This window comes from Asparagus officinalis, chromosome 8 (genome assembly GCF_001876935.1).
Source record: "Asparagus officinalis chromosome 8, Aspof.V1, whole genome shotgun sequence".
Lineage (NCBI taxonomy): Eukaryota > Viridiplantae > Streptophyta > Magnoliopsida > Asparagales > Asparagaceae > Asparagus > Asparagus officinalis.
Genome location: NC_033801.1, coordinates 125,043,024 through 125,053,782, shown reverse-complemented (window position 1 = coordinate 125,053,782; position 10,759 = coordinate 125,043,024). Strand labels below are relative to the sequence as shown.

At 38.8% G+C, this 10,759-nt stretch overlaps 1 protein-coding gene across 2 annotated transcripts; it reads right to left on the bottom strand.

Annotated features, from left to right (window-relative positions):
• LOC109820627 lies at positions 3,707-10,340 on the bottom strand. 2 transcript variants are annotated; one of them, XM_020386802.1, is made up of 6 exons: positions 9,912-10,340; positions 6,883-7,062; positions 6,456-6,566; positions 6,126-6,305; positions 4,919-5,083; positions 3,707-4,319 (listed from the first exon to the last, which is right to left on the bottom strand). In XM_020386802.1, exons 1-6 carry the CDS (start codon positions 10,161-10,163, stop codon positions 3,900-3,902), a joined length of 1,308 nt encoding a protein of 435 aa, XP_020242391.1. In that variant the 5' UTR covers positions 10,164-10,340; the 3' UTR covers positions 3,707-3,899. The 2 variants fall into 2 exon arrangements, with proteins under 2 accessions (XP_020242391.1, XP_020242392.1); XM_020386803.1 differs by having other exon boundaries at positions 6,883-7,059.

Here is a 10,759-nt window from a genome sequence, read left to right as displayed (position 1 = left end):
AGCCTGCACACCGTCTCTTCTTTATCTTCCTCAATGAAGTCAACAGGTTGCTTCATATAGATTTCTTCATCCAAGTCACCATGAAGAAATGCAATCTTCACATCCAACTGCTCAAGGTGGAGATTTTCAGCAGCTACTAAGCTTAACACCACTCTGATGGTTGTAAGCTTCATAACGGGGAAAAATATCTTCGTATAATCCACTCCTTCCCGCTATTGGAATCCTTTCACAACTAATCTGGTCTTGTATCTCTTGCTTCCATCACTATCCTACTTGACCCGGTAAATCCACTTGTTATGTAAAGCTTTCTTCTGTATAGGTAGCTGGGCCAACTCCTATGTCTCATTCGAGCGGAGAGAATTCATCTCTTCTTACATCACATGCTCTCACTGCTGAGATTCACTCACTTGCATAGCCTCCACATAGCACTATGGTTCTCTGCTATCTATCAAAAGCAAATAATCTAGTGATAAGAGATATCTGAGATTCGATTTGGGTATCTTAGATGACCTCCTAAGCTCCTTGCCCTGGGTAGTTATCTCTGCACCTCGAGTCTCCTTTGTTCTTCGATCAGAACTAACATTGTCTCCCCCATCCAGAAGCTCCTCCAAATCTATATACTCGGATGCACATGCATCCTTAGTGCTGCCCCCACTGCTTTAGTTATCATTTGTATTATCCTTGTCCTTATACATCACCTCTTCATTGAATATGACGTCTCGGCTCCTGATGATTTTCCTGTTCTTCTCATCCCACAAACGATATCCGAACTCATCAATGTCGTATCCAATGAATGTACACTTCTGTGACTTATCTTCTAGCTTGTCTCTGACATGGTCACTGATATGAACATATGCCACACAACCAAAGACTCTCAAGTGTGAGAGATTATCCTTCTTGTCACTCCAAACCTTCTCTGGAGTCCCAAAGTCTAATGGAACTAATGGCCCATGATTAATTAAGTAAGCTGTTGTATGCACTGCGTCCGCACAAAACTTTTTTCGGCAGACCTGCATATAGACGCATGCTCCTCGCAAGCTCTATCAATGTTTTGTTCATTCTCTCTGCAACGCCATTCTGTTGCGATGTTCCTGGAGTAGTTCTCTCTAAACGAATCACATTCAGATCACAGAACTTCTTAAACTCTTCCATCTCATATTGTCCATCGTTGTATGATCTCAGAAACTTCACTTTCAGATATGTCTCGTTCTCCATCATGACTTTCCACTTCTTGAATATTCCAAACACCCCTGACTTATGCTTTATGAAGTATATACACACATTCCTTGAGTGATTGTCAATAAAGGTGACATAATATACCGAACCGCCAAGAGAAGACACGCTAGCTGAACCCCCCATACGTCTGTATGAACAAGCTCTAGCTTATGAGCTTTAGGTGGTCTTCCACTCTTCTGAAAGTTGACCCTCTTCTGCTTCCTGTAGATGCAGTCTTCGTGAACACTAACTTCAACTGAATCGATACCGGTTAGCTTTCCTTGAGAGTGTAGGATCTTCATACCCTTCTCGCTCATGTGTCCCAACTTATTGTGCCACAGATCTGCACTCTCCTTACCCGCTGCAATTGCGAGGGTGTCACTCGCATGTGAAGTTAGGTAGAGTGTTCTAGTTTTGTTGCTACGGGCAACTATCATAGTGCCGTTGGAGATTTTCCATGAATCACCGGTAAATATCGTAACATAGTTTTCTGCTCCAAGCTGACCAACCAAAATAAGATTCATCTTCAGCTTCGGTACATGTCTAACATTCTTTAGATTCCACTTGGAACCCTTTATCTGTATCTGCACGTCATCTCTTCCAACGATACTACAGGGCTCGTTGTCCCCCCAAGTACATTTTTCTAAAGTCTCCTGCTACATAGTTATGAAGAAGCTTCCTATTGACAGTGGCGTGGAATGAGACTCCCGAATCAATAACCCATGAATCAGAATCACTGTCCATAGCAACTTGCATAAGATAAGCCTCCTGCTCACTTGCATCCTTCTTTGGTGCTTTACAGACTAAAGACATATGGCCCTCCTAGCCGCAGTTCCAACATTTCCCTTTGATAGGCCTCACATTCGAGCTCGACCTCTTCTTCTTCGACTTTGATCGATTCCTGTTCTGGTTACCCTTATTACGACTTCGGCTTCTTTGTACGAGATTTAGGGCTGAATCTGAACCTTCTGATTCGTGTGATTTTTTTCTAACCTCCTCAGATAGAATCATACTGACAACCTCACTCAGTTTTAACTTCTCATTCCCCGCCGAGTTGCTAATTACGGTCACACAACTTGTCCAACTATCTGGCAACTGCGATAGTATCAATAGAGCCTGCACTTCGTCATCAAACGTGATGTCGACTGAGATGAGTTGATCAACAATCGTGTTGAACTCGCTGAGATGCATCGTGAATGAACATTCTTCTGCCATCTTGAGGTTGTAAAGCGTTTTGACGAGATGCACCTTGTTTGCAGCTGACGGTTGCTCGTACATCTTTGCGAGCGCTTCCATAAGCCCCACCGTCGTCTTCTCCTTTAATATATTATGTGTGACTGATTTTACGAGCGACAATCGGATCTGTCCTAGAGCCTTTCGATCCAATATTTCCCAGTCCTCATCGGTCTCATCCTTCTTCTTTCCCTTCGCTTTACCCATCAACGGGCAAGATAAAGATCATTCTGGTACAGATAGTCCTCCGTCTGCGATTTCTAGTAGGCAAAGTCTGATCCTTCAAACTTCTCAATCTTTGATATGCCTTCTTCTGCCATAACTCTCACACAGATCTAATCCGAACGAAGCTCTGATACCAGTTATTGGGGATTCGTCCTATCGACAACCTGTCAAATGAACCCTTTCGCGGAACGTGCTCTCCGGATCTTGTGTTGAAAGAAGACAAGAAGAAATCACAGCAAATAAGAAAACTTTACAAGGAAAAAATAGAAGAGATAACACCAAAATTTTAACGAGGTTCGGCAACTTGCCTACGTCCTCGGGAGCCACACAAAAAATTTCCTTTGAATATTAATGAAGATTACAAAGCTTGCAAGAGATGATCTCAAACTCCTTGAGATCACTCAAAAAAGAACTTTCTTTTTATTTCTCAAGACGCGAGATTTTTTTCTATGAAAAATCACCGCTCAAGGCGCTGCAAAAATAGCCGCCAAAATCGCTACAGGAATCGCTCTGGAAAACCCGAGTTTAAGTGGCGGTCAAGGTTCCCTATTTATAGGGAAACCCTAGGTCAAAACAGATTAGGAATCTGTTTTCTGCGAGTTCGCCTGACTGCGAAGCTCGCCTGAACATAGTCAAGCTCGCCTAAACTGCTTCGCCTGCACTTGGAGTTCGCCTGAACCCCCAAAGCTCACCTGATCTTCCAAGTTCGCCTGAACTTCCAAAGCTCGCTTGAACTACAGGTTCGCCTGAACTACAGGTTCGCCTGAACTTCCAAGTTCTCCTGAACTATAAAGTTCACCTGAACTATCAAGTTCGCCTGAACTATCAAGTTCGTCTGATTTCTTAATTTAGAGAAATCTTTATTTTGCATGCTTGTTCTAAGGTTTGGGGCTACACCCGAAACCAACAAGATTCACCTATTTTGTTGTGACTCGTAGAATGAACCTCTCCACGGGTTCATCTCTCGGTAACTTGCAAAATAAGCTGACAACTCATACCCATCTTTTCTTTCTGAAACAGTACCACACAGATGTCCACTACAGTCCCAAATCACTGATCAAATTAACATTAGACTAGCTTCTATGAATCAAAAACAATCCAAACCAATGTAAATAATTTACACTTTCGGGTACACAAATGATGTAAAATCACACAAATCATGAATAACCAACTATTATTTTTACAATTACGAACCAACTAACACGACATGGGGTCCGAAACAAATCTCAAGAACGCGATAAAGAACGTTGCCTCAACAAACCTCCATATCTTGGAGAAACTGGAGTGCTCCCTGCCTGAGTTTCTACCTGAATCCCTGTAGGAGGAGAGGATGGAGATAACATTTCTATAGGGTCATCGTTGTTGGGAGATCGAGGTGAAGTGTTATTAGAGTTGTTAGAAGAGCCAGGTCTAGATATTATGGGGGAGAGAGGTCCAGCGGAAGAATGGGATGAGCGAGGCTGTATCTTGAGGGGGTCGACTTCTTGGATCTCGTCGATGCCTTCATTAACATAGACAACATCTTGCATTGTGAGCTGATGAAACTCCACAATCTCCCTTAAGAACCTATTTTCTCTTGCATAGATGGAGTTTTCGTGTGCCAACCTAGCCTTCTCTTCCAGCAACGTTTCTAATTGGAATCGTATCTGCATCAAAGAGGCACTTTTAACAGAATAAAGGAATAGGTGTCATGGTGTGTAAACAATGTTATGAGGTCACATTAATATTCTGGGGTTATGTCAAGCGTTAACACTAGCTAATATGTCATACAATAACACACGATGATATTTGTATACTTTTTTTTTTCAATCCATGGCAGCCCTACTATGCAATAACTCATCAATATTGTAGAATGCATGAATGCAATTTCAAGAAATATGCATAAGTAGCACAACAAATATAAGTTTTAAATAAGCAATTAGCAGAAGTGATGAGATAATAATTAATAGAGGAGTGTTTGAGGTAGGCCTAAGAGAACTTTCCATTAAGAAGGATATAATAATGATTAAATTAGTGGAGGTACCTGTCAACAAAACTAGATGGAAAGTAAGGTTCTAGTAGCCAACCCCAAAATTTGAGATTAAAGGCTTTTACTATAATAATAATTATTATTATTGTTATTATTATTTTGCTGTAGCTGAACAAAGGTTCTTAAATCATATGTATCCTTTATTTTTGTCGATTTTGAAGTCCGGAAAAAAAAACTCAAAGACCATAATTCCATTCATTATTAGAAGAGTTGTACCAAATCATCGTCTTCAATACTAACACCCTTGTCACGACTCTCTCTCAATAGCTTGTTTTCCTCTTCAAGCTGCGTACATCTCTCCTTTGAAAAAGCCAGGTCAGCTTTGACTGTTTTTAGTTCCCGCAAAAGAACCTTGGCCTTCGCAGCCATTGCATTTGCAACCTATAAATCACAAGAAAATCATGTTGTATATACTATATAATTATTTCATAGAGCTGTATTGCAGGAAATAAGTCCAGTGCACACTGGAAACCAAATTATTAAAGGCAAAAAAAAAAGAACTGCTTTAATAGAATAATCTTTTGAGCAGGTCAAAATATCTATCATGGTAGATTACTTTCTCTTCTCATTTTTCCCCTGAGAACGGAACATATGTTAGTTGGATATAAGAATTGACTCTGATAATCTTGCACAAAACCACCCACTTCAACTTTTCCTGACCAAGAAGTGCATACTAATGAAAAAATTAGTGTGCTTACCAGCTCAATATGATAAACATTATTCATTCCCAATTTGGTCTAAAATATGTTCCATTCTTTTCTTCCAGACATGATTACAATCACACTTCCACATCAGTACTTCTGCGAGTTTCGGGGGATCAAAACAAATGCATCATGTTTGACATATCAATAAGTTCAGTGTATATGAAGATAGATGAATGTTTTGGTTTTATTTGCACCATTTTTCAAATGGTGTATGACTAAGAAGGAAAATGAGCTTTGACTACGCCTAGGATATTCCTTACCTCTGAGTTTTGATAAACAGTAGGTCTTTCCTAAGTCTGAACGTAAAGGTCAATTAGTTAATATACAGCCAGATACAGGCAAAGAAACTTCTCCAATTACCTCGACAGTTGACTCCTGACATTTTAATGTTTCAATCAATACATACTTCATTTCTGGTTATAGGAATCTGAAGTTTCTTAATTTCTAAAGATTATTATATCCTGAAAGACTGTTGGATGGACACAGATACAGTGGCATGGAGAAGACATGATATGCAACAAATTTTAAGAAATAGATATTTAAGAATTAGATAGAACATGTGTTCATGAAACATATCAAAAGAACTATACTCCAAGCAACACAAATATCAAGTATTAAACTGAAGGGAGCATGATAAGTGAATATTAACGGAACAATAAAAGCTAAGACTCGCAATCAGTATATCTATGTAACCCAATGATATACATTTGCCACCTTACGTCGCGAGATGACTTCAGTTGCTTTTCATGGTCATGTAGATCTAGATAGAGATGGTTTGAAGCTGAAAGATCTGCAGGCTGACTCCGCACACTGAAACTTCCACTCTTTCTCCTAATTTGCAGGTTTCGTGTTTCTTGGATGATGTCAGATGTCCTGTTCTCCACAATTGTTAGACCCTCCTAAAGAAGTGAAAAAATAACAAAATTAATGGAAGGAACCATTTTGAATGGAAATCTACGGTAAAATAATAGATTGAAAACAATAGACAATATTTATCCTTTACAAGCTTAAAAGATTACATACTGCAAACAGATCCGACAAAAACTTACTTCAAGAGCATTTTTTATTGTGCCCCCAATGTGTTGGAGGGAAGAAGCAAACTCTGAACGTCTGTTAGGCGACGAGTTTTCTGGTTGCTGGAAACTATCAAGTTGATTGAACTGCAAAGAGAATAATCACATATAAGCAACATATAAGTGGAGACATAAAATCTAGTGAACAGAATGGGGTTAAAGTTATCAAGCTACAACGTTAGGGAAAGTGCCACTAATAAAATAAAATTCTGTTAAAATAGGTTTCTCTGTTATATTTCAACCCAGCTTAGGTGAAGGGGAAAAGAATGAAACAGTCTGTTCGCAAATATGCTCCTTTATTGGTGGCAAATATTCTCTGCAAATAATCAGTTTATGAAAAATGGCCCTTTTGAGAAAGAAAACCAATGTAATACCTGCTATCAGATGTAGAATTACCACTCACCTGACTGTGTGCTGATGTACTGAGGCCATGTGGATGGCTCCGACCACTGTCTTCAAATTCCTGGGCAGCATTATTATCTTCAAGAATTGATTTAGCTTTTCTAGCCAAAAGCCCCCAGAAACCATCCTTAGTCTCATCCAAACTTTTCATTGATGTGCACTCATAGGTCACAGCATCCTGCTGTATGAATCTCAAGCTTATTACAAGGCAAAAGCTAAGCATGAAAACCTAGATGTGTAGACAAAGAAGTTGAACACCACAAAAAGCTAGGCCCGCAAGTTAAGAAAACAGAATCACACAGCAAAGTTATAGACTATTCTGCATTATATACAGATAAACCTGTGCCTTACCGCCTCAAAATCCTGAATTGATTTAAGTAGCGAACTTCTTAGATAGATTGTTCTTGAAACGGCAGGCTCAATAATAAGATAAGGAAGAAGATTAGGATAATTATGAATGTATTTTTTATCTGAAAAACCTTGTTCAGCATTAGTCCTTCACAAGGCTCAGATAATAAGATAAGAAAGAAAAATCACAGCACCTAAAATGTATTTCAGATCATTTTATATCCTTGCACTGCTTTCTTTCTAATTCTCCAATATAATTCATACATTTGATACCAACATCAAATAATTATAAAAAATACTTTTAGATATTAGTCCCTTAAATCTTCAATTACATATTTGTCCCCGAAATCCTATAGGGTCATGCAAAATGTTTCCACTGTTTGTTTTTCAGTTAAAAAACCTAACCAAGGTTGGGTTAACTCCTAAACCAACATCTGTAATCACCAAACTACCCCTCTCTCTAATGTTTCAAACATTTGTGAAGCTCAACTTTTGGTTAGGGTTCTTTTCTATTGGAAAAGAACTCAAGTGGGTTTGGATTTTTATAAGAAGAGCTCAAGCGGGAACTGGGTTTAAACTCATGAAGAACTGAGTTTGGGAACATAATGATAATAGAGGGGTAAAACAGTCAATTTGCCTCCAACAGTTAGATTTAACGAAATATTTCCCTCAAATCTAACATGTGTTAACTAGAGGAACCATTATGCAAGACCATATAGGAGTTGAGGGATTAATATGCAATTTCCAATATTTGAGACACTAATATGCAATTACTGAAGATTTAAGGGACTAATATCTAAAAACCCCTTATAAAAAATAACATACAACTGTCATATTTCTATGCAATACAATTAAAAGAATTTAGAACATACAGCTGTCATATTTCCATGCAATACAATTAAAAGTATTTCTGCAGAAAAGGTTTTAAAAAAAATTTAAATACCATCCCAGTGTCGAATTGCAGCCAGAAAAGGTAAAATTATAAACATATGATGTCCCAGCATCCAGTTTCAACTAGCAAGATTTTGCTCCAAAATGTCTCGAATCAAAGTCTCTCTCTAAAAAACATACATATCACTATTTATTTGCGATATGTTATTAAATATTAACTCCATCCATATTTTCTAACTGAATTCAGGAAAAATATCAAACAACACCAGCACCTAGTTTCTCATAAGCAACCTCCAGCCTGTCGCATTTCTAGATTGCATACTAATTATGCTTGAATCCCGGAGCAGCAGACAATGACATTGTTTGATGTATCTTGTATTACCAGATCCATATTAGATGCAAATTTGGTACCACATTCATAATTAAAACTTTTTCATTATTGCAGAAACTGCACGCCTAATATTGCCCAGAAGCAACTATAGCACCTTCCAAGCAACATAATTGCAACTATTAGCTAATCTGAATGCACCATGAAGCAAGGAACTTAAACCATGACGGTAATAATTGTTTCGAATCATGTTATATCTTAAAAGGTTAAACCTATTAGAATTTGGGGTCCAGTCACATATTAAACACTCACATCAACCTTATTAGCTCGTATACATAACTAAATGCAAGCAACAAGTCCAACACCAAGTGAATTTTTGCTCAGATGGGGTCACCATTTTCTCCTTGAGGGAAGCCGTAGATTTGAATTTCTCCATATGTCATGTGCGAGGAGATTTTTGGATTAATATGCAGGAATGTAGCAACAAATGCTGATCTAAGAATAAATCAAGCTCAACGCAGGCTCAGCTCAATTCACGTTCACAAATGCTCTATATATTCCTCAATTGCCTGACCTTATTAATTTTTTTTTTAACTGTTTCTCTCATCCAAATCATTCTCATGATGCTGTCACAACAATCTTTACTGCAAGATTTGAATTTCATCATCGAGATGTCACCGATCCTAAAATCCTCTTAACTGAAACCAAGGTTTTAAATGTCGGATATCGGGTTCATGTCGGATGGCTGAAATCCATGTCGGATAGCGAAAATCGGGGATATATCGGGGGACATTGACTAAATATCGGATTATCATATCGGGTAGTGTGCATATGTATAATATCATGTCCTAAATGTAATCTAAGCATTCATAAATTTAATATAAGCATACTTTATAAATTCTATAGACTAAACATTAAAAAAGTAAATAATATATGGATTTAGGTTCATAAATTCTTTCTATCGGGTTCATAAGAAACCCTTAAACATGAGAACGGATCAAACGAGTTTGAGTATTTATCACTAAACCCAAACCCAATAACAAAAAACAGATCTTAAAAAAAGTATCATATCGGTCGATTTTTCAAAGCTAAAAAATAGGCCGATATGCCCGATATGACCCAGATATTTCTGATTTTGCCCTGAAAACCGACATACGAGTTGAAAACGTCCATGTCGTGTCGGTCAAGCCCTCAAACCGATATGTCGGCCGACATGTCGGACATGTCGGGCGACATTTAAAACCTTGACTGAAACTACATATCATTTTTTGTTTCTCCATAAAATTGGAACTACAGTAGTCTCCAACTTCATGGAACCAAACGCAACCTAAGACCCTCGTAATCAACAAATTTTACCAAACGCCTCCCCTAATTCCCAAATTATTTTTGTCAGGAATACTTCTTCTATATAAAAAAGAGAGTAAATTTCCAAAATTGCGATTACAAGAAAGAATTACACGAACCTGGTGAGTGGCGTAGGTGGAGGATCTCGTGAGATGCTTAGGGTTTCTATTGCCAGCTCCGGCGAGGGGCTCGTCGTAGGCGGAGGAGACGGAGGAGGCGTCGCGGTGAGCGGCGGAGGCGCGAATGGCGCGGGCCGCGAGCAGAGGGGAGGGGAGAGACGAGGAACCATCGGATTCGAAGGCGGCGGAGGAGCGAGCGTCGTCGACGAAGGTTAGCGATCGCTGGGGCGCGTGCCGCCGGCGATACGCCATTGATTTTTTGGGGGAGGAGATGGTGACGGTGACGATGACGATGAGGTGGATCTCGGTTTTGTGGTGGTCGCCATTTTAGGTTTAGGGTTAGGGTTAGAATGAAGAGTTGAGATCGGACGCGGATTAATGGCCGAGGAGCGCGCGGAAAACTCCACTTCAGTTTTTGTTTTCTTTTTATTTTTTTACAAGGTTGTGGATTTGCTATTTAAATTGGCCTACAAATGGACAATATTTTATCAAATTTTGGCGATATTTTGACATAAAAAGCCACAAATTTAAGACAATTAGGTTTAACTCCAATCGCCGGTGACGAGTTACGAAAATTATGGAATTTTTGACTGCACACCCTTCAAATGTCCCATGTTTACAGGTTTATTATAAAAAAAAAAATTCCAAACTCTCCCTCTCTCCTCCCCCCTTGCTCCACACACTCTAGGGCTGTTTGGTTGTTGTTGGTAAAGTTGTGTATTTATGATGCAACTTGGAAAGTTGTTGTCCACCTCATCAATTTTACTTTTATATTTTTTTTTTATTCCATTGGAATCATAAATTGCTTGTTTGGTTTGTAAATGTAACTTTAATTGTTTGTTTGGAAA